Source organism: Dryobates pubescens, chromosome 10 (genome assembly GCF_014839835.1).
Source record: "Dryobates pubescens isolate bDryPub1 chromosome 10, bDryPub1.pri, whole genome shotgun sequence".
NCBI lineage: Eukaryota > Metazoa > Chordata > Aves > Piciformes > Picidae > Dryobates > Dryobates pubescens.
The window spans coordinates 23,162,877-23,187,398 of NC_071621.1; the positions used below are offsets into that span (position 1 = coordinate 23,162,877).

Genomic DNA, 24,522 nt, shown 5'->3' on the forward strand with positions numbered 1-24,522 from the left:
TAGAATAGAATAGAATAGAATAGAATAGAATAGAATAGAATAGACCAGGTTGGAAGAGACCTTCGAGATCATCGTGTCCAACCTATCATCCAACACTACCCAATCAACTAAACCATGGAACCAAGCATCCTGTCAAGCCTCGCCCTGAACACCCCCAGCGACGGCGACCCCACCACCTCCTCAGGCAGCCCATTCCAGTGGGCAATCACTCTCTCTGTGTAAAACTTCCTCCTAACCTCCAGCCTAAACCACTCCCCTGTCAACTTCTCAAAGCCAAGGCTTTGCTAACCATAGCCTCGATTACCACATCCTCAGTTCTTCCTTATTAGTAAAGAGCAGATTCAGCTGTGAATCACCCCTCGTTGGCCCAGACAGATGCCCCTCAGAAACTTCCTTGACTTCTTGCACTCTGATGTGTGGTGCAAATGGTGAGCAGGCAGAAATTCCCCCCCCAAACCAGGGTCTGTGATCAAAAGACTCCCTTGCTAAAGTTCTCCCCAGCAGGTCGTTTGGTAAGGATGCTCATAACATTATGTCAGGTGGATCTTCTCTCCCCAGTGATACAAGATATGACTGATATATATTCTCAGAAAGGGTTAGTTACCATCCTGATCTATATGCACTACAGTCGCTTTGTTGCTGTTTTCACAGCTCTATCTCTTCAAGCGTACACAAACACATGCACAATCCTGGTCTACCCATTTTGGTTTTCCGTAGCTTGTCAAATACCTAGCATACTTAATTTGGGCTTAATGATGATAAATGATAATTTCCAGTTCTTTTATGTATTTCCTCATATTTTACCTCATTGTAACAGTGAAAAATGTACAAAGTATCTCTGTAATTCCTCTCATTCTATGTAGCAAGAGTTCAGTTTGCTCATAATACGGCATCTCAGCTTAAATGGCACTTAAGAAAATAATCGCTCTTTCTCTATATTGCTAATTTAACATCTCCCCAGCTCCTCTGCTTAGTCTCCAGCCCATACCTGTCAGATGCAGGCCAGCACAGCCGTATATCCCCAATTCTTTTTGAAATGTAGCCCTATACTCCATGATATCTACATTTTCCATTGGAACTACAGACAGCAGGAGCACTTCACATTATTGTGCTTTCTTTTTCCAGTTTATGGGCAGAAGAAACTTTGAGACAATCTCTGATTCTCTATTCGAGTACCTTTCAAGATTCTTGCAGTTTCTGTGGCCTGTACTTGATGCCACTTAATTGGTTTGAAACAGTATTGCCTTGTAGGTAATCTTATAAGCTTCTGCAATGCTGCAATTGCTTGTTGTGGTTTTGCTCTGGGGAGACAGCATGCTATCATATTTTCCTTGTGCCATTTTGTGAACACTTCATCCACTCTGGATTACACAGGCGTTATCTTGTAGCATGTCTGATTAACACTGTAAGGAATGGTGCTGCAGATGTATCTCACAGCTTTGTATTTCAGCAGATGGACTGCTGGATAGCTGAAGGTTTGACACTTCTAACTGGCCAAATAGCAGTTTGTGGTTTTTTGCACCTAAGCGGCCAATCCACTTCTTTAGTTTCTATTCTTTCCCGTTCCCCAGTGCTGTCCTCCCCCATGGTTTCTGTGGCAACAGTTTCTGAATGTAGTCATCCAAGAGGTACTCATTTTCTCAAATACTATACTTTTGAAATATATGCTTCTAGACCACAGATATTATTTAAAAGAATTGCTTGAGGATATTTCAGGTTTCTATAAAGGGATTGGTTATAAAATTTTCTAAGGTTGTATTCTTTATGTTTTAGTTGAAGGAAAACTATTTCAATTAATTCCATTACTGAAGAATATATAATCTGAACATGAATATCATGATCTAATATTATAGATGTTAATATTTTTTTTAAACAGTGAAAGGATGCATTTATGATCTAGGCCTTATGTGTATATGCATTATTCTTAGTAACAATGCATCTCAAGCTGCTAGATCTTTCCCACATATGGAAAAAAAAAAAAAAAAGAGAGAGCAGGACATATATCTTCGCTAGCTTTAGGCTTCTTCAATGCAGACATCAACATCTTGAATATGTCATCCATATTTCTGTTATAGTCTGCAGGCAAACAGGCACATCTAGGTGATTCATCTTGTTCCCAAGTAGATGGTTTAGGTAGTTGATATAAATGACTACTGTACAGATCAGCTTTATTTTCCATTATGTCTGAGGCTGAGGCAGGCAAATCCCACACTCACCAAGCCCAAAGAGCTGGTGATGTAGAGACAAAGCAAGGAAAGGAGGAATTCATAGCTGCGTTCCTCTCCACATCCCGCTCTTCCGCGGAGGGCTGCCCTAGGAATGGCTTTGACAAGACAACTGCTGCTTCAGATGTGTGAAGTCACTCTGAAGTTAGCTTGGCGTTAGAGTAATTATTTTGATAGGAGGCAAAAGTTTTCTTAGTTTTGTTGTTTAACTGCTTTTTCCCGTTTGGGTTGGAGTTATTCCCACGCACTCCCCGAACGTCTCGGGGCCGCTCAGCACTTGCACTAAGGAAACATCCCAACTCCCGGCGCCACACTTTCAATGCCAGCGCGTACCCAGTGACCACCCGTTAGATTTCAACCGTAGGGCCACACAAGGAAGTATAAAAAGCAAAGCATGTGCGTGGAGACCAACCAGGCACAACCCTCGCACCCAGCGCCAGCGCCCTAAAGGCCGCCACACCGCGGTACAACACCCCACCAGCGGACGAGACCTCCCCCTGTAGAGAGCCTTGCCCGCACCCCCGCTCCGCCCCTCGGTGCCGCGCATGCCTGCTGGGCGGCGGGAGGTGGCGGCGGGAGGTGGTGGCGGGGCGGAGACAGGCCGGGAGCGGAGCTGGCCAGGGGGCGGAGAGGAGCGGGGCGCGGGCCGGTGACCCGGCGGCGCGCGGGCCCGGCGGGAGGTGGGGCCGGGCGGAGTCAGGCGAGGCGGGCGTGCCGCGGGCTCGCGGAGTGCTGGCGGCGCGCGGGGAGATAGGGAGCGAGCTTCTGGTGCCGGGTGGGAGCCGCGCGCCCGACCGTTGCGGGGGGCGCGCGCGCCCCGCGGCGGGCGCCGGCGGGGGCGGCGGGGTCTGCCCCCGTCTCCTGCCCTTCCGTCCCTTCTCCTCCTACTCCCGTCCGGCCCAGCCCGGCTCCGCTCCGCTCGGCGCTGTGATTGGGCGGAAGATGGCGCTGGGCGGATGGAAATCCTAATGACAGTCTCCAAAATCGCCTCTATCTGTACCATGGTGAGTGAGGGGCTTGGGTCGGGGCGCCTCTCTCCAGCCCCACCGGCTCCCCGGGGACGGGGTCTCGGGGCAGTGGAAGGGGCTATGCGAAGGCGTGCGAGAGGGGCGGGCGACGGGGGAGGCTGGGTTTGCGTAGCGCCCGGCGGTGGGTGGTGCGGCGGCGGCGGCGGCGGGGGGGACGGGGTGGCGGGGAGGCGTCCCTGGCTCGGGAGTGCTGCCGTGGGTGGGAATCGGGTTAATCGGCTTTGGGAGACTCAACCTTGGTGCAGACGCTGATGGGATTGAGTTGGGTTGGGCTGGGGGCGAAGGGAGAATCCTGACTGTGAACGGGATAGGAGTACGGGGTTACGGAGCACAGGTTTTCCCCGAAGCGTGCCAAAAGCTGTGAGGAATAGCTTTAAGACACTGCCTCGAGTTCGGGGTTGCTTGTTGCAGGTGTGTTGTTTTTAGGGCAGGGTTTCTAGAAGCGCCCTCCTTCTCCCGATACAGTTGGTAATTGTCCCTAGCTCTCCCAATACTTGACTCGGGTGGCGGGGTTGTAATTGCCTTGCCTCTTGGCGGTCGGGTGCTCCTCTGGTTACCCGAAAAAGTGTGAGCATCCCTCGTGATCTGTTCAGCCAAGCACGCTCCGCGCCTTGGTATATAATGTTACTTGTTTGCATCGATCCAGGTTCTGATACGAGGCTTCTTCCAGTGATTGCTTTTTCATTTCTCTCTTGATAAATTACAGCTATAAGCAGATACACAGATGTGTTAATGCCCTCTGGGGTTTGTTTAAAGAGGGGTGGGGGGCTCAGTAGAGTCACTGATGGAAGAATGCTAATTTTAGGAAGAAAATAAGACCTTAGTAGAATTTACTACTTGAGATGAACGAGATGTACTGATGGTTCGTACCTAGAGCTCTTTCATTTGTGCTCTTTTCTATCCGTGGCCAAATTAAAATTCTTGTTCTCAAGGGGAAGGGAAGAAATGGTTAGGGGGAAAAATACACTTTGGCTACTAGTTTGTTAATTTGCTGAATTGGGATTATAATCCCGTGTAACATCAAACAGTGGGAAATGCTTTCATTGTATGTTATTGGAAACTGATTTATGGTTTTCATAAATCTTGCTGCAGAGAGGCTTTAACATCTCAAACACACATTTTGGAGACGGCCTATGAGAAATATCAAATGAATGTCTGTAGGCCCATAGGGGGAGATTGCTCGGATGGTTCTTGATCAGATGGGAGTGTTTTGTGATATGCGAGATTGTATCTCCTTGTTTGAATTTGGGAATTCTGTCTTCTTGAATCCATGAGTGGTATACTAAGAGCTTTATATGGCCAAATGTTGTGGGCCAGGAGTGTTTCAGGAGTTTCCATTCTCTGAAGTAGTTAGATTTTTAGGCTAGACAGTGTGATTGATCCTGAACTGGGACAATCTCATTTTATTGCAATTCTAGCTAACATCTTTACACCCACAGTTGACCACATGCCTTTGTGTCAGTGTAAATGTAGTGCTGGCCTTTTGATTTAGGTCTTGTATGGGGCCTCACTTCAGCTTCTCGACAGCATGGAAACTGTAGGTCTGGACTGGCCAGGCAGCTAGTTTAAGATTATTCTGTATGCATGCTTATCAGAAATGACATTATGTCACTGACATATAGGTCAATTCTGAAATACTTTTTTTTTCCAGCTAGAAATTTTCTTATGATTAACCAAAGTGTCTATATCCGTGAAGCTGAAATTCTGAAAACAATTAGGTGGTTATTATTATTATCTGCCCAATCATAATTGTGTGCACTGAGGTGGATAAACTCCAGGCATAAGATTTTGCCTTTCTCTTTCTGATGCATGAAATTTAGTAGTACTGTGAGATGGGACACCAGGCATAAGATACCTGCTGTAAAAGTTTTTTCAATGCTTAATAGATAATCTAAGATAGTGCATAACAATATTTCAGTAAAAACAGTGTGATGAAGCACTTGGCATTTACTGTGGAGTTGTTTAGAACAATGTGGTATGGTAAGGCAGATCTTTTTAATGAGAGTCATATACTCATGTTTAAACATATATTTTGCAAAACCAGAAAGAGCTATATAATTGCTGAGTAATACTGTTGGGTTGTTTTTGTTGTTTGGGGTTTTTTTTCCCCCCTGGCAATTCTTCTTTGTGTCAACCCACTTGGGTACCCAGTTTGGTAAACTGCCAGACAACTTCCTAAACATTCTTACAAGTTTTTCTTGCCTTTCCCCATGCCTCTTACAAGAACTCTCACTCAGGCTGTTGCTTCTTTTCTTGTGTTTGGTTAGTACAAAAACACTAACAGGCAATTTTTGTCAAGAGACAGTTTGTGCCTATGCAAGCCTAACGTGCGCATACACTTAAAATCTGTAACAGAGCAGTATGGAACTATGTTAAAGAAGCTCTTCTATCACAGTCCTGCATGTCATGACTTCCTGGGTTCCAAATTCGAATTTCCTTCTGCTGACTGACTTATATTTTGTGCATCTTACCCTTGTTCAAGTTCTGAATATTAGAAAGCAATATATTACATTTTACAGTATGGGCAGATTGTGTGGGTACAGTGAAAAGTGATATGCAGTATTTTTAGTTCTGTCTGCAGAGAGTGGGTTCTTTCATGTACTTCATTAGTCCATTGGTCTATATTCTGGTGTTCAGACCAGTGATGGCAGAGCTCTTCCTGTAGTACTGGCTCCTAGTGTTGTATCCTCTTTGAGCTGCCTTTGACTTCTTTGCTTTGCATCACCACTCCCATGGTTCCTCATGCTGCACTAAGTCTTAATTAGAAGGTTGGATATTGTGGAAAAGCGCTGGAAAATATCTTTGCCCTTGAGTGGTTAGCCACTGTTGCTGTTGCGAAACATGAGGTTAAAAGGTGTGGTCTTTTTTTTTAATAAATGTTTTTTGCAGTAAAAGCAAAACCATTTGGTCTCTTACCCTCATCCATACATTAAATTGCAGTCAAACTCTTACATGACTGAATTATATGGGGGTTTTTATGCATGGCTGAAAAGTGGTAAAGTAACCTGTGCTAACTGCAATGAAGATGTGCCCCAGGCCGTACTCGCCATAAACCAGAGTTTGAATCTAGTACCTCTGTCTCGTTTCTATTGTCTAACATCCAGCAAACACTTGCCACCAGTTGAGAGGTACCAAGTCTTATAGTAGCTGAAGCAAAGAGGAGACAATAATTATTTTTATAGCATAAAAGCTAGTAAAAGCCTCAAAGATGTCAGTCTCAGGTGTACAAAAGGAGTTGTAATGGTAGTAGTACTTGTTTTTCAGCGTTTCTTCTAGGAACTGTTGGATTATGTTAGCACAACCCGCAAAAGGTTAATGAATTGTAAAAGCTATGCTAATCTTGAAGCTGTAGCATTGGACATGAAAATATTTTCTTCAGATTTCAGAGATTTATCTAGGTGTTCCCTTCTCTGCCAATTTAATATATAGGGTCAGTGTCGCCTAATGTCATCAGTGATTGATATAGACCCCAACACTGAAATAAAATGATAATTTGTAGCTAGCTGTTGATTGTATGATGTAACAGCATGCTATGACATGACGAGTCTGCATATCTTAGAATGCAAAGTTTTGTTTTATTTTTGAAAGAAGACTTTCAGAGTCACACTGAATAGTTGGCTGTTGTCCTTTTCCTGCCAGCCTTCTGTGTAAGGGTACTGTCATCTGTACCCTTTTGCCCATTTTCAGTCACATTTGACAAGGGTGATGTGGTCATTACTGCTTAAGGAATTATTTGTTTATAATAGGGTTTTCAAACTGATTGTGAAATCTGCACTTAAGGTAAATTGATGTTTGCCAGACTTAGCAGTCATCCAGAAATGGCTATGATGTACTTACTCACTCCTGTTCCTTCTAATTGCACTGTCTCCTCCAAAGCACAGATTATAATCCTTAAACATTAATTGGTCATCAGGCTAACAGATTCCACAGGGAATCTGAGTACAGTAGACTCATGCTGGAACAAGTGAGAATTGAGGGTTACAGCAAGAACAGAAAAGTTGTGGGAAAAAAGACCTTCAGAGTGAAGAGGTGATAGAAAAGAGAACAGAGGAGGAGGAGGACTAAAGTAACAGAAAATGGCAGTGTTATAGTATTCCGTTGTCCTTCTGTCTGACATGCTCATGTAGCAAAGTTGGCAAGAAGGAACATGTGCTGTGTCTCAGCCGCAGCATTTCACTTTGGCATCATGACCTGAACCTGCCTTATCAGTGGTCTGGAGTGTTCAGGCACATGTTATGTTGTGTTAGTCCTGTTGCAAGCACATTAAATTTTGTTGAGGTGTTTGTTTACTCAGTTGTAGTAAGAGCTTAAACCACAGTAGGGAAGTTCACTCCTCTGTTGGAGCTCTTACAAGGAGAATATTTCTGGATAAATATGACACTAAGATTCAAATGTGAATTAGGTGTTTGTCATCATCATTTTTGTAGATACAACATGCTACAGTATGGTAATAAAAGAAAAGCCTCTACCTTTTGCTCTTTAAAAGACTGGTTTTATGACACTACTTGGTATACTAATTAATTTAGAAAAATTTGTTGTCAGTTTACATAAAAATATAAATTCAATTCCAATATAAAACAAATGTCAAGTATGAGACATGAAGCACAAAATTCTGAAGTTGTACAGCTACAAAGCAGTATTTATACCAGCACAGAGAATTATTTAGTTGATATATTGCTTAGATGGATAATTTCAATTTTATGATTATTTCCCTCCCTTTTTGACCTTATGTATGTATCTCTCTATATATTCATCTTCCTTTGTCTCTAATCATGCTGACAGATTTTTTTACCTGTGTCAGTGGAAATAGCTGATCCTATTGCTAAACAAAGCTTGAGCATTTACGTTGGTCATTTATATAGTCTTTATATAACTGAACCAGCTAATTTACATTAACACATCTAGGAGTGACTGTGTAAAAATGTGGTTAAAGGATATATCCATTAACTGATATTGTCTAGGTTTCTCTTTGAAATTTGTTGGAAGGTTCTTTCAGGAGGACATAGAAGCTCTGTATAGGAAGTAACTTCTGTTTCCCTAGCTTAGGAAGTTTGCTGAAGGTAAATGCTTTTAAAAAAGTGATTTATTTTAATAGAGTCTATCTGACCTTTCAGTTGAGGAAAAGAAGAATAGTCTCAATCTTTTTGTAGCTGAGAACCAGAATGGTGTATTAACCTAAATAGACCAGAACAAAAAAAAACCCAACATTTTGACCATTTTTCATAAACAAATTCATTTTATAATTTCATGAAAATGAGAAATTATAAAAGCTACATGCTTGTTTTTATGGAAAAAGGAATCATGTAGCTTAAAAAAAGGCATGTAAAATAACACCACAATGTGCAGTTTATCAAGAAAAGTGATCAAGCAAACGTGTTCTGCTCCCTATTTTGGATGATATGATAAGTCTGAGTTTTGTAAGAGATTACTATAATGCTTGCAACTGTCAGTATTTTTTAGGCATTGAAAGATTTCTAAGGTCATCCGAGATCCTCTTTTAAATATACCTCATAGACCACCTATCTTGTTCCTAGTGCAATTCAACCATTAACTTAATGTCTTTGAAAGTAACAGTTTTGATCTTTTGGGACCCCACTTAGTAAGTGTCATTATGCATGTGTTGTTCTGATGCTGTTGAAAACCCATTTGATTGGGGGAAACTAAAGCAAAGGCATATGATATCGTGAACATGTCACCCCAGGAATTTTCTGGAATTACACACTATAACTGTATATGACTTAGATTGTTGGCAGTGGTTTATTTTTTAGCAATATGATTGCATTCTGTGTTGGGAGAAGTAGACAAAGTCCATTTCACATTTGGCAGCAACTGAGGAAGAACTGTAGAAACATCATTACATCTTATCATGTTTTAAAGATCTGTTCCATGAAAGAGCCAAGCCCAGAGGCGTAATTCTCAGTCTCAGCCTCATATGTGAGAGTAACTTACCTATGACGTCGGTATGAAAAACAGAAGGAAGTATGACTGTATCTGGTTGCTGTGAAGGAAAATAAGTTGTGTAAACAATGAGAATTATTGGATCCCACTCAGTATAATTCACTTCTGCTTCCTGGGCTAGAAACAGTATCAAAAGAAATGCTTTTCCATTTTGGCTGTAGTCAAAACAGTTGGCATAAACTGATTTAATATGGCTATTCTGTTTGCTCTTAATCCTGATGCATATAAATGCATGGAAAGTATGAATTCACCTATTCAGAGAAAACATAACTGGAAGTATAGAATTATGTATTTCTTCTTTAATGGAAGACTCCATCAGTCACAGTGCATTGATTAGTTTAAGCTTTGAAAATCATTATACCTTGACTAGTGGCACAGGCAAGGATGAGACTTGTAATAAATGGCAAAAAGAAAAAGTCCTTAACCCACAACAACTAGTAAATGAATGTATCTATACTGAGATTTAGTTTTGTAAATTATAAACACTCCATTTTGCACTCACAATGTTTTGGGGGTTTTTTTTGTTCCTGAAAACATTGCTGTTACTGAGTTTTCCTTTTACTTGTTATGATTTTCTATCACTAGAAAGAAGGAAAGTTCTGTTTCAGGTTTTTTATTATTGTTCACTTACCTATAGCTGAGGTCATATTATAAACCTCTGTAACATGGTTGAGTTATGAATACATAGAATACATAGAATAAACCAGGTTGGAAGAGACCTTCAAGATCATCGCGTCCAACCCATCAACCAATCCAACACCGCCCAAGCAACTAACCCACGGCACCAAGCACCCTGTCAAGTCTTCTCCTAAAAACCTCCAGTGATGGCGACTCCACCACCTCCCCAGGCAGCCCATTCCAATGGGCAATCACTCTTTCTGTATAGAACTTTTTTCTAACATCCAGCCTGAACCTCCCCTGGCGCAGCCTGAGACTGTGTCCTCTTGTTCTGGTACTGCTTGCCTGGGAGAAGAGACCAACATCCGACTGTCTACAACCTCCCTTCAGGTAGTTGTAGAGAGTAATAAGGTCACCCCTGAGTCTCCTCTTCTCCAGGCTAAGCAACCCCAGCTCCCTCAGCCTCTCCTCGTAGGGCTTATGTTCCAAACCCCTCACCAACTTTGTTGCTCTTCTCTGGACTCGTTCCAGCAAGTCAACATCCTTCCTAAACTGAAGGGCCCAGTTACTTGCATTTTTGAGGTAGGTGGAGAGCATTGTAGGGAAGGTTTTAGCGTAGTGCATGTGTGAAGGGGGAGATGAATCTTCAGAATTTTGACAAATGTATGTTGTAAGGTAAACTTCTTTTAAAGGTGACATTTTTTGGTTTAGTCAGGAAATTTACAACTCAATAAAGCTGTTATAGCAAACTACTGAAAAGATGACCCAAGAAGTTATCAATTGATGTTTATTCTAGGAAGGGATAAATCAAACCTGCCCAGATACATCTCATCCCAGTAAGACTAACACCAGTGTGATCTTCAAAGCACATTAGGTTTGTTATGAATCCTGCCTGCTAGGTTGGGTGATAACAAAAAGGCAGGACACTGAAACTACAGTACTTTGCCTGCTGCTGACTGGGTTTTAAACAGTATTGTCAATATAGGGTGGGGTTTTTTTCCCTTCCCTCCCTCCCCCCTTTAAATGAGTGCCAGGTACATTTTCCTTGCTGCTTTAAGTAAGGTGTGTGCAGTTCTGAAGTGATTCTCCCAGGCATCCCAATGTACTGTACTTTATTTCTCATCTTGGAGTGGTGGTCTTAGAGTGGCACAAATTGGATTTCTTTTGAAGGACACTAAATTGAGCAACATAGTTCAGCTGCAGCTGGGTGTTCAGTTACAGAGCCAGTCTAGAAATAATATGGCAAAACCTCTCTGAAACCTGAAGTGTGTATGTCAGATTATCAGCACCAACAGGTTGGCTCCAGTTAGCTTATCCATACCTTAGCTGCTAATATGTCTCAGGGGTACTAGTGTGACGTAGCACCACAATAGTGTGACCTCTAAGGCAATAATAAAAGCGGAAATGGCATTTAATGATATTATTGTTTTAGTAAATGAAAAACTAAACAAAGCCCCCATCGTATGTCTGCACTTTGTTTTCCATTTTCCATTGAAATGCATAACATCGTGGTGTTTTTAATTTACTTTAGAACTTTGGGAGAATATATAGCTGTAAAAGTTAAAAAATGGAAAGATTCAACTGTACTACACTTTCTTTTTCCTCTGTATTTTCTGGACGTTGATTCCACTAAAGCGAAATAAAGCATTTATTTGGTTGATGTTAAATGTATTAATTTATAGAAGCCTCAAGCTGTTTTGAAAACAAAAGTTGAGAAACTTAAGGGCCTTCCATGGTAAGCATGGAGTCTTATCCCTTCATTAAAAATTGGCATCTTAGGGGATATTTGATAAATCCAGCAGTGCAACCTTTTTAGTTTGTTGGGGAGATAATAAATGTTCAACTGATTTGAACATGGTTAAACTAAGATTACTTGTTATTTATCTCATATCAGTTTATACACAGAATGAAGTGTACAGTAGTTCAGCTTTGCACTTAACTTTTCATGATACCTAGTAACATTCTTTTATAATTGTTTGATACTTAAGCATTGCTTCCAGGATCGTTTCCAATAACAAATAAAGCTGAATCTTGTTTTCATATTGTTTTCTTGTATACACACCTTAGCTGCTCAACTTCCTTCCCACTTTGAAAACATAGATTGGTTAATTATGACAAATACTTCTTCTATATGCCTTTGTATCTCTGTGCTGAAAGGAGTGTAATGTAAAGCAGTGTTTGGTGATGTATAGGTTTTACATTAACATAATGCAAAAAATGGTAAATGCCAGTACTATTGCAGTACTGTTTTGGACTTGTGTCTCTGTTCCTTCCCACTTCTGGGTAATGACCTTCTGTGCTTCTGCTTAGAAGGGCTGGGAGAACTGGAGGTAGATAACTAACCAAAGTTGATGGTGTTCTTTTCTGTCCCCTGCACAATGTCCAAGTCACGTTGCTGTGTGGGAACTGAGCACCTATTGTATGGGTTGTTCAGGTGAGCCTGCAAAAAAGAGATTCATTTTGAGATCTTCCCACATCCCAGTTAAGTGGCAGAGGAAAAAATTCCATACTCTGCAACATACACCACAGCCTATGATATCCCAAGTCTAGATCCCAAACCCAGTAAGTCTCTTTTGGCTGATGGAAAGTCAAGGCTTAACTTCTCCCGTAAACCTCTGCTGTCTTCTTGTCCAAAAGATAATACAGTACCATAATAGCTGCTGTTGTCATAGTGCTTCCCTTTTGGATCTGTATTTGCATGATGGAAGTGGCAGATGAGACTGTTGATATATACTGTAATAATGAATGGGAAACTTCTTGCAGCGAGGGATAGTTAGGTCTTAAAATAGCTTTTATAGGTCAGATGTGAACATGCATCTTACCATACTCCTTCAAGCCCCTGCTGCATACTATGTTTTTGCTCTATGCAACCAACACACTGTGCACGGTATAAATGATTACTTTAGGAGGAGGAATAACATGCTTTATGACAGACAAAATGAGAGCTGTAGAGGGAAGTCTTAAATAGCTTGAGGGTTTTTATATCCATGCTGGTTTGTAGTAATGAAACATTCATAAACAACTGCGTTGAAACATAGATAACGCTGTACTTTGAAAGCATGTGATAATCTGAGCCTTGAATGAAACAGCCTTGAAAAAAACATGACAGTATTGGAGTATCTTAGCATGTCTGTCTTATTGTCAAGTCAGAATCTTTATTGTGCTAGAAAAAACAGTATCAAAGTTATACTGTAATATTCTTCCTTCCAAAGAGAGATTAAAGTAGGTACTCCACCCTAGCTTCCAAAAGAGAATTTCCTAAAACCCTGCTCTTGGATTTATTTATTTTTAAAGAAGTTGGGATTTTAACAATAGGATAAAAGGCCTCCATGGTTCCTTTTCTCCTTGTTTGTTTATAAATATAATATCCACCTTGCCAGAGCTTGTGGGTGTATTTAATAAGGCTACAAAACGAAATATTCAGAAGTCGTGGAGTTCTTTAATCTTAAGTGAGGGTTTATAGCCCTTTTCCTTACCACCAACATCACCATTTGAGAACAGTTTCTGAAGTAGTAAGCCCTGCAGCCAAATCTCTGGTCAAGGAGGGGATTTATCATACTGGATAATGGCAGGGGAGATGACTGATGAAAAAAGCAGCTGGGGCCATGTTGTGAGTAGAGTGGAGCTGTGCTGTCTCCAGTGTGGAGCTGTGCTGTCCTTTCCTCTGTTCTAGTTAAGGTTGTTACCTCCTAATGGGCCTTTGTGTGTTTCCAGTTTCAGAACTACTTAGCTAGATTGTGTAAGTTCTGCAGCACCACAATCATGTCACGGCAGATACCACACAGTAGCATTTCATTTTAATTTTGCACATTTGGATACATTTTGACACAGATCCACTGTGAAAATAATAAACACAGATTATTAAAAAAAGGTGTAATTTAATGAAAATACATGAAAATTATATAATTTAAAGATAATTTTGAACCTAATGTATTTGGAAACACATATATCTAAGTTATTTTGGATTTTGTTGAAAGAATTTTCCTCTGGTGTGCTGGTTTTGAGACAGCCTGCTCTCAAGCAAGCCCCCCACACGAAGATCAGGAGGGAAAGTAATGCAGAGATAAGGAGTTTAGTGAAAATAATACATTGTACAGTTACCTTAGCCTGTTTACAGAAAAGCATGTCAAAGGCAGAAGCAGCAGCAGAAGCCAGGGATAAAATGACACCCCTCCCCAAAGTGCACAGGTAGCCCAGTGGAAAAGACCAACCCTGCAAACCATAAACCAGAAGTAGCAACCAGAAACAGGAAGCCTCTTGTGTTATGACGTGAACTGTAAGCTCCATCATACTTTGCTCCAGCCAGCACTTTCATTTTAAAACTGGTATGATGTCAGCATAGTATTGAATATTCATCTGTAGATCAATTGGCTGAATCCATGACATAGTGGAAGAGTGTTAGGTTCTTTAGGTATGTAAGTTGTGGGGCTGAAGCCTTGCTTTCTGCTTTAAGGCCTGTGTGAAATGCTTTTTGTGGACAGCCTAAACATCCTGAGAGTGCAATTAAACCTAGAATTTAAAGGACTGATTTTTCTGCATTTGTGGCTGATACAATCCTGCCTACAAGCTTGCCTTTGCATTAAGCAATAGACTAACTAAACAAGTTTGGTTAATGCACCTTGTATTATTGTTGAGCTGTGTCACGAACTTCACTTTCTGCGCACACCCTCTCCCTCCAGGATACAGACAGGGAAATGTTTCATCTGTTTCAGTATTTAGTCTGTGATTTACTTTTGTTTTCCTCCCTGCTGACTAGAGAGCGCTTCAGTGTAATGTAAGTTTAGAAACCCAAGTCTTATGGTTGATTTTGTTCATTTTTCCTTGCCACAAAAACTTCACACACTCCAGTGTGTAGATAATTGCAACACTAATACTTTACTGCTTTTGTTTTTTTCGAGGGCGCCAATGCCTCTGCTTTGGAGAAAGAGATTGGTCCAGAACAATTTCCAGTCAATGAGCACTACTTTGGTTTGGTTAATGTAAGTTTCATGACTTTGTTGCTTTGAATTACAAGGCTGCAAGTAAGTGAACAATTAAAACACTGAAAGATATAGTAATTGAATATAAAATCACTGAAATGTGGTTCAATATTCAATGTATTTGTTGAAATACGCTTCTGAAATAATTGTTGACATGGAACTGTTTATTTAACACTTGATTTCATTTTAATAATTATAGGGCATTTAAAAAATAACTTTCTTGCTATTAAAATGTAAAAGTCTTATAAAATTAGTTGCTTAAAATAATGTAGCTTGTTTTTCATAATACACCAATCAAAGTAAATAAATACAGTAAAATAATCTGACTGACTGTGATGATATGTTCACACATGCCACTTGCATTAGGGTTTTTAAAAACACTGAGCCCAAAGAGGAAACAGTGGTGGGAAAAAATATATTGAATTGTTTAATTCCATCATCAGTTTTAAAGAGTTATTTAAATCTTAATATCTGGTATTACCCACAAGACGTGGGTATCTTGTGAGAAATGGCATTGTTCTGAAATTAAATATTGCTTTCTCTGTTGGGGCTTCAGAAAGCACATATTTAAACCAAGCTGGTTTAACAGGAACTTCCTTAGTGAAACTAATTATTTCTTGTGCTGGTCTGCTTCTCTGTGTCTCTGCCTCCAGGTTCTTAGCGCTGAAAGTGGCCCAAGAGTCTGCAACCCAAGCATAGACTGTGTAGTCAGTAAACACTTACTGATAAACTGACTTACATGCATCTCAAATGCCATGGAGTAGTAATTTTTTTCCTTTCTCATGAAAGCTCAGATACCTTCAAAATGACACATTTTTTTATCTGAAAAGAGGAAATACGGTAGTTTAACTGTTAAGGTTTGTTGTTAATTGTGTAGCAGAGCTGAAGTTTTCCATCAAAGCTGTTTTCTTCTCAAATCTGTTAATTCTGTTCTCAGATAACTTGTTTTCCAAATTTCTTGCCTAAGTCCAGGGAGAATTTAAGATTTAACAGTAAAATTGTATTGTACACTTAATCTTGAAGTTTTACATATCTTGTCCCCTTAAGAAAAGTTTCGATAAAGGACAATATTCCTATATATATAATGAATATCAACAAATTCTGGCTTTCTGTAGCCCAGAAGGAGGGGGAGATTTGAGGGGAGACTGGTTTTTAAGTCATCGCCTGCAAACCATACACGTAAGAGGCAGGCAAGCTGAGATATCTCAGAGTGCTCTTAACTTTCTGTGTAATATAGGAATATTGCTCAAAAGCTTTAAACAATAAAGCTTTATGGACCAAAATTCTTTGGGATGTAACAAATAGATGTACTGGAATCCATTTACTGTGGCATGCCAGTGCTGTGTGTTTCAGGTACAGTGGTTAGCTAAGGAAATTGAGTCCTGTTGTAGCATGAATGGTTTTCAGATTTGTTCTGCAGGCGGTTTTTACTAACACAGTATGTATATGCCTTGGATGTGCAATAAGCTTGCAGAATTTAAATCTGTGAGGAAAAGGAAAGGTAGTGACCTCTTCATAAGCAAACTGTGGCCAATGGCTATTCAGAAAGAATGGCAGAGCTAGTGATACTTAAAAAAACACAATAGATGATTAGATAGTAAATGAAGGGTGCTGTTACACCAAGAAGTGATAGAAATCACACATTTTGCCTTCATTGGTATCTCTAATTGTTCCATACCAATTAAAAGAAGTGAAGCCCTTAGAGGCTCATTAGCATTTACTGCTAATTTTTTCTAATTTGTTTATTGATTTTGTTTGTCCTAACTTTGTCCAGAGTAATGGGAAAAATGGAGATAATGTGGAAATCAATAGCTCTTTCCTCACTGCATGATAGCTAGCCATTTGATGTGCCTGGAATGCCAGGCAGGATTTTAGATGAAGATGACAATTCTGAGGTGGAGATCTGTCAATGGTAAATGCAGAGTTTATCTGGAGGTACTGTAAAAGATGGTAGAAGTGGTATCTTGTCTTCATCTTTCCAACAGACTCTAGGGATCGTTCAGTGGATGTGCTGAAAAAATTATTTGAGAGGTAAAAGAATTAAAAAAAGGGCATTTGTGGAAAGCATATGGAAGACCAGATGGTTGATGGGATGTTTGATTCTATCAATAAAAGCTCTAAATGGAAAATTCAGCTTAGACTTGAAAGGAAATGCCATTCACTAAATCAGTAGGAAATATTTAAGATATGTGGTAAGATGAAAATGATAGTAATATGATGTCCCATGGACAATTGGGAACAGCAAATCTGACTCTTTCCTGCTATAGTGCAGTAGTGCAAACTATTAAAATCTACATGTTTCTCAAATTAAATCAGTGATTTTATCCAAGGAGTGTGGAAAAATGGATGTTTTTCAATTTGTAAGAGCTATTCAGGTAGCACTTCAGCAGTTTTACTAGGCTGTGTTTTGGAGAAATCCCAGTTACTGGTGTGATCCATTGTGACAAATAAAATTTGTCAGAGCTGCTGGTTCATTGGAGCTGGGAGGAACTCTAGTGCTACATAAAGTCAGTGTTCTAAGCAGATCCAAGTTCCTGCAGGTCTCTTGTTAATTTTTGTGGATCTGTGGTTCAACAATCAAGCCTTAGTGAGTGCGTGGTGATTTTGTGGCAACTATCCTGGCTGACGGTTTGAGGTACAAAATAACAAAATATTGGTCTTGCTTACCATCTTCTGTGTTGTTCTGTGGCAGATTTCACAAGCATTTAATTAGACAGTGCAGTGCTTGTGCATCTTTTTGCAAACATGTTTCTGAGGCACTGCTAACTGTCAGGTGAGGGGAGAAGAAGGTGTATGTTGGCCAGGTCAGCAGGAGAGTAGAGCGCTGAAGAAGCAGAGTTAGAAAGTGAAGCATTGGTGTTCAGTGGGTGGGTAAGGACATGAGAACAAGGTCTTGGGTGTCCTCTAATGGAGTGAGAGATAGGAATTGAAGTAATAATGATAGTAAGACCAGCATTTATTCATGTAACATATCCCCTTTTTGCTTTTGTCTATAAACCTCCACAAATGATTGGCACCTTGTATTTTTAAAAGAGCTTACGTTTTGAAATAATAAAGACTGATGTTTTAGATAGAAATGTGAACTAATTAAAATTTCTTCAGGAGCTGTTTGGTGTTTGTTTGTTTTCAATCCATCTTCCATTGCTTACTGTCTCTCTGAATTGGGTTGAAGAAACATTTTAATGATTAAGTTTGCTTTCATTTCCTACCCACAGGTTTCCATATATATGTACTAAATGAACTGAATTTTGTTAGCCGCTCTGAGTTTTCTGTTGCTTCCTATTTTGTGATTTCTCACTGCATGTTTGCCATTCTAATTAATCATCAGACTGTTCCTTTTTGAAATTGGAATGTTATGAGATTTCTAATTTGCTGCCTTTTCATCTTTTGACACTTTGAGAAAATTTAGCATTTCCCCCATTTGGTTTATTTTTAAGAACTTCCTTGACATTTTAATGTAGTTCTCTTTATGACTAATTCTAAACTCACAGATAGCTTACAATATTGAATGTTTTGACAGGAACAACAGTGTAATTTCACCTGCTTCCTTTAAGGAAAAAAACACTGGTTTTCCTCCCAAATTCATTGACTTACTTGAGTGCAGATTTGGACCACAAAGAAGTTAATATAAGCATTTCCCTAGCTTAAATAAAAATGGGCTCTAATTTTCTCACTTTTTAATATGGAGATATTAAAACTTCTTAATATCTTGTTAAAAATATATGTTTTACTCATCCTTTGTGTGTGTCTTGGGTATTTAGAAAGTAGTTCCTCATGCATTATTAATTTAAAATAAAGGGAAACACTTTAAAGTTTTGTGGTTAAATTGCGTGGTGCTCTTGTTTGTCATTGTCTCAATTAGAGAACAAAAAGAAGTCACTTCCCTGTTATTCCTTAGACATAAAAACTTGTTTATTTTCTATATTGAAAGATCCTGCTCTTAAAATATCTCTAAATGCTGTATGTCTCTTTTTCCTATATAACAGCCTCCTCATATTACAGTCTTAAAGTTTGCTATTCATAAATGCTACTGTCTTTTTATATAAAGTAAATATGAACATTATTTTCACATTATACAGACTATGTGTAGTGGATATGGGTATGTGCTCCATTTGCAGGTTGAATGAGTGCAGCTTCAAGGTTGGATTACTTGCTAGAGGCCTTATGAGGATTTTTCTCACACATTCAGTGTTAGATAATAGGTTTCACTGGAGGGGAGCAGCATAAAATGAGAGTGCCTATATCCACTAACAGCTCATGATGCTTTCACAGAAGTAACGGGGGAGGTTTCATAGAATCACAAAATGGCCTAGGCTGGAAGAGACCTTAGAGATCATCTAATCAAACCTCCACACTGTGGGCAAGGATACCTCTCAGCTAGACCAGGTTACCCAAGGCCCCATCCAGCCTGACCTTGAACATTTCCAGGGAGGGGGCATCCACATCATCTCTGGAAGATCCATTCCAAGTCTTGCCACCCTTGTAGTGAAGAATTTCTTCCAAAGATTCAATCTATACCTGTTCTCCTTCAATTTAAATCCATTTCCCCTTGTCCTATCAATGGACACTTACAAAAAGTCCCTTTCCAGCCTTCCTGTAGGTTCCCTTCAGGCATTGGAAGGCAGTTATAAGGTCCCCCCAGAGTCTTCTCTTCTCCAGGCTGAACAAGCCTGGTTCCCTTAGTCTATCCTCATAGCAGAGGTGTTCCAGCCCCTGGATCATCTTTGTGGCCCTCCTCTGGACTTGTTCCAACAGTTCTATGTCCTTCTTATGGCGGGGACACCAGAACTGGACACAGTATTCAAGGTAGGGTCTCACAAGAGCAGAGTAGAAGGGGAGAATCACCTCTCTTGATCTGCTGGCCACTCCTGATGCATCCCAGGATATGGCTGGCCTTCTGGGCTTCATGAGCGCACTGCTGGCTCACATTGAGCTTGTCATCTATCAACACCCCTAGGGCCTTCTCTTTAGGGCTGCTCTCAACCCACTCTGTACCCAGTTTATATTTCTTTGCCATGTTGGAGTGAGCTGGAGACAGGATCAATGTTCACAAGACTCTAGTGCTAGGGGCTGGAGGGAATCTGGGGAAGAGGGAGCATCTCAGTGTCCTGGTATGAAAAGGTGCTATGGATGCTTTTCTAACTGCCCCATTCAGTGGCTGACTCCTTCAAATTGTGCATGTCTAAAGTGTGCATTCTTTTCCTTTCAGTCTTGATGTGAAACTACCCCCTGTACCTAAACATGTGTGCCTGAACAAGACATGGTTTAGTATTTTAAGAATACTACTGAATGCCAATCCTGTCTCCCTGAAATGAGAACTGAACTTTAGCAGCAGATTAAAGCAGTTATTTCTAACTTTGATCACAACTAGTAAGTTTTGGAGAATTCAATTTCTGAAGTATGTGAGAAGCTCTCCATTTACAACTGAGTTTCTTCACAGTGCATGGTTATGCTGTGCCTGTTCTTTACTGCTGTGGCTGACTTCAGCTAGATAGATATTTTTACTTGGGAATATTTTGGGAGCTGTGCAATTAGTGGTGTGTGTTTGAACATTTTAACCCAAGTAAGTGCAAAATATTACTAATAAATTGAATTTCACCAGTGGAACAAAGTTATACAGTATTGTTCAAATGTACCTGGTTTTTCTTACATATACATACAATATTGTGGTAGTTTGAGGCCTTTAAGAGAGGAAAAAAGAGAACATAGAGTTGAGTCCTCCATGAGGAGCAGAAAGGTCCAGACATGGCCTGGAAGATTGTAAGTTTGTTATTCAATCCCATGGAATAATGTAGTCTGGTTGGGGGAAAGTTTTGGGGTTTTTTTTCTCATGTGTCCTGTATATGTGTTAGGTGTTAAGGATTCATGTAGTCTGCATTTTCCTGTATGTTTTTGAATATAACTCTGTATTTCTTTCCCATTCAGTGAGTGCATCTTTATTTTACTTCTTTTGGGGTAAAATTATTTCTGTCTGCTCTTTAAACCAAGCCAAATATACCCGTGAATCCTTTGCAAAACAGAAATAATGCATCACTATCTTAAAGTCAAGAAGAAATGACTTGATGAAAATTTACCCCTGTTTACACACTCTGTTCTGCTTTGGATTTAATTTTACCTCTCTAGAGTAGTAAAATGCCAGCTAATAGATCTCTCTCTTATTTTGTAGTTCGGGAATACATGCTACTGCAATTCAGTTCTTCAGGCACTTTACTTCTGTCGACCATTTCGAGACAAAGTCTTAGCATACAAGAGTCAACCAAGAAAAAAGGAAAATCTGCTTACATGCTTAGCTGATCTCTTCCACAGTATAGCCACTCAGAAGAAAAAAGTTGGAGTAATACCTCCCAAGAAATTTATAACAAGGTTACGAAAGGAAAATGGTAATTTTCTCTTTTTTTCCCCCTCCCTTGCATAATAACAACATCAATGTGATTTAATTTGAGGTTGACATGGAGGAATGCCTGTGTATTTGTTACACATAGAATGTGTTCTTTGTGCTGCAGTTTAAAGAACAGGTGACCCTACAGTAAGGAGGTAACCCTAGACCTGTTTTGGGAGAGAATGCCTGTCTCTCATAATGTGGAATGGAGTGTATTATCAGTGTTTGCTTATGACATTGCTTGCTAACTTTGCTTCTCTATGAATTGGGTTTTTCACTGTAAAATTTTTGTTCTGTGTTCAAAAAAATATTACTGAGTGCAGGATCAGTCTCCCAAACTCTTTTTTCCTTTTCTTTTTTTTTCCTCCTTCCTGTTTGAAATTGGCTTCTGGATGCCATCAAATGAATGATAGGAAAGCTTCCATGTAGTCCCTGCATGCACTTTAAAACTTAAGCTTCACTGAGTATCTTTTTCATTCATCTTTCCAGTTGTGAGAGTTATCCCTCCACTGAAGGCCAGTCTCTTGGCATGTTCTTGGACTACAAGCAAATTGCAGGTTATAATTAATTGAAGTAATTGCACATTAAAATGCTTGTATGATAGTAGCCAGGGATTTACAATGCTTTTTAAATTGGAAGATAAATTTCCTTTTAAGAATTCCCAGTCAGAGAAAGAACTATTGATAAATCCAGTTCATTGCCTTTACATTTTTCTTAGTCCCATTCCTAATGTGAGGGTTTCACAGAATTCTCAGGGTTGGAAGGAACCTCAAGGATCATCTAGTTCTAACCCCCACTGCCATGAGCAGAGACACTATCAGGTTGCCCAGAGCCACATCCAGCCTGGCCTTAAAAACTTCCAGGGGTGGGGCTTCCATCACCTCTTTGGGCAGCCTGTCCCAGTTTGTAGCAGTAGAGATTTTTTCAGATTGATATCCAGGGGACTGCAATAAGTTCAAGCCCTGTGAGGAGAGACTGAGGGAGCTGGGGTTGTTTAGCCTGCAGAAGAGAGAGGCTCAGAGGAGACCTTATTGCCATCTACAACTATCTGAAGGGAGATTGTATCCAAGAGGGGGTTGGTCTCTTCTCCCAGGCAACCAGCACCAGAACAAGAGGACACAGTCTCAAGCTGCACCAGGGGAGGTTTAGGCTGGATTTTAGGAAGAGATTCTTTACAGAAAGAGTGATTGGCCATTGGAATGTGCTGCCCAGGGAGGTGGTGGAGTCACCATCACAGGAGGTGTTTAAAATTTTAAAGACTGGATGAGGCACTTAGTGCCATGGTTTAGTTGATTAGATGGTGTTGGGAGATAGGTTGGACTTGATGATCTCGAAGGTCTTTTCCAACCTGGGTAATTCTGTATTCTGTAAATACTAAAGGCTACTTATGAAGAAATTATGTTTTCAGGGATGTAATAATTTGAACATAAACAAGAAAGTAGTAGTTGTGTTGTTCAAGATATTGACAGAAGCTTGGCAGGAATAGCATTGCCTCTGTAGGAGATCCATGTCATTGTGGATTGGCATCTGGAGGCTGGGCGGGATGAACATTTCAAGTTGGCACCCTGTGTATAGGTGGTTGAATCATGACCCTGTTTTCTTGCAGAATGGTTCATTCCAGTTAATTCTGATCAGCTGAGAGATTTCTGTGAATGTAAGCTGACTTGCCCTCCTCTCTTCTCACCCTCTATATTTTTGGCTTAATTTATGAAATACATGTTTCTGGGTTGATGTGATACACACATTGTCGTGAACACTTCAAGACCTGAAATAAACACTGGCTTTGAAATTTGCTGCCTTTTAAAACCTTTTTTTGTGGTATAGCACTAACCAATGAATTAAAAAGTTTTTCCATTGTTTTATCTCCTAGAGCTTTTTGATAACTACATGCAACAAGATGCACACGAGTTCTTGAACTACCTGTTAAATACAATTGCGGATATCTTGCAAGAGGAAAGGAAACAAGAGAAACAAAATGGTCGCCTGCCGAATGGCACCATTGACAATGAAAATAACAGCCCACCAGACCCAACCTGGGTTCATGAAATCTTTCAGGGAACATTAACTAATGAAACCAGATGTCTTACATGTGAAACTGTAAGTCTGTATGTACTTTGTAAAACTAATTCTTCAGTGTTTCAGAGATTCATGTTCATTTATCAATTGATGTATTCCTAAGACTGATGAAGCCTACTACTTGTGGATGTGAAGTTCTTCTCAAATTTAATGTCTTCATAGGTCATGCTTAGTGATACACCTAGAGTACTGTGTCCAGTTCTGGGTCCCTGAGTTTAAGAAGGACATTGAGACACTTTAATGTGTCCAGAGAAGGGTAACGAGGCTGATGAGAGGCCTCCAGCCCAAGACCTACAAGGAGAGGTTGAGGGATCCGGGATTGTTTAGCCTGGAGAAGAGGAGGCTCAGGGGAGACCTTATTGCTCTCTACAACTACCTGAAGGGTGGTTGTAGCCAGGAGGGGGTTGGTCTCTTCTCCCAGGCAACCAGCACCAGAACAAGAGGACACAGTCTCAAGCTGCACCAGGGGAAGTTTAGGCTCAAGGTGAGGAGAAAGTTCTTCACTGAGAGAGTCGTTCACTCTTGGAATGTGCTGCCCAGGGAGGTGGTGGAGTCACCATCCCTGGAGGTGTTCGAGAGGGTATTGGATGTGGCACTTGTTGCCACTGTCTAGTCATGAGGTCTGTGGTGACAGGTTGGACTTGATCTTTGTGGTCTCTTCCAACCTTGGTGATGATTCTGTGATTCCATAAATAAATATTCTGCATCCATTTCCACTGATTACTAGTTTTTAAATTTACAGCCACTGAAATCTACATGCTATGAAACAGTAGAATGGATTCTCAAAGAACATAACTTACTGTGCAGGAAAAGTAATCCTTTCCTAGATGTCTGTGTAGTGGAATTCTTCTAATGCTACACTGTGAGAAAAAAGCTGCTGCTTTGACTAAGCTATGCTAATTTTGTTTTTTAAATAGCTCTACTCTAAGAGAAAGCATATTTTTCAGAAAAACTTATAATTAAATTTACCTGCTAGAGAAAGAGCACCACAGTTTGAAAATTTCAGTAATTCTCTCATGATCCATGTCTTAGACACTGTAAAGAGCTAAATGACCTTAATTAGATGATGCACATATTTCAGCATGATGTCGGAAAGGAGGGATTAATCAGATTAAACCTATATCTTTCACCTGTAATTTTCTGTCTTCAAGAAAATACCTACCTCTATTTCCTTTCAAAGAAAACAGATTTCTAGACTTCAGTAGATTATGGTATTTTGAGTAATTTAGGTGCTGATTTCTAGCTACTTTCCTAGCTGT

General features: G+C 40.2%; 1 protein-coding gene across 1 annotated transcript in view; it reads left to right on the forward strand.

Annotated features, from left to right (window-relative positions):
• The first annotated feature begins 2,978 nt into the window (after window positions 1-2,978).
• Window positions 2,979-24,522, forward strand: part of USP12 (ubiquitin specific peptidase 12) — a 33,939-nt gene continuing 12,395 nt past the window's right edge. The window contains exons 1-4 of the mRNA XM_054164675.1: window positions 2,979-3,229; window positions 14,728-14,808; window positions 20,975-21,188; window positions 23,058-23,284. Coding sequence (XP_054020650.1) covers window positions 3,182-3,229; window positions 14,728-14,808; window positions 20,975-21,188; window positions 23,058-23,284 — 570 coding nt within the window. The 5' untranslated portion in view covers window positions 2,979-3,181. The remainder of the gene's footprint in view (window positions 3,230-14,727; window positions 14,809-20,974; window positions 21,189-23,057; window positions 23,285-24,522) is intronic.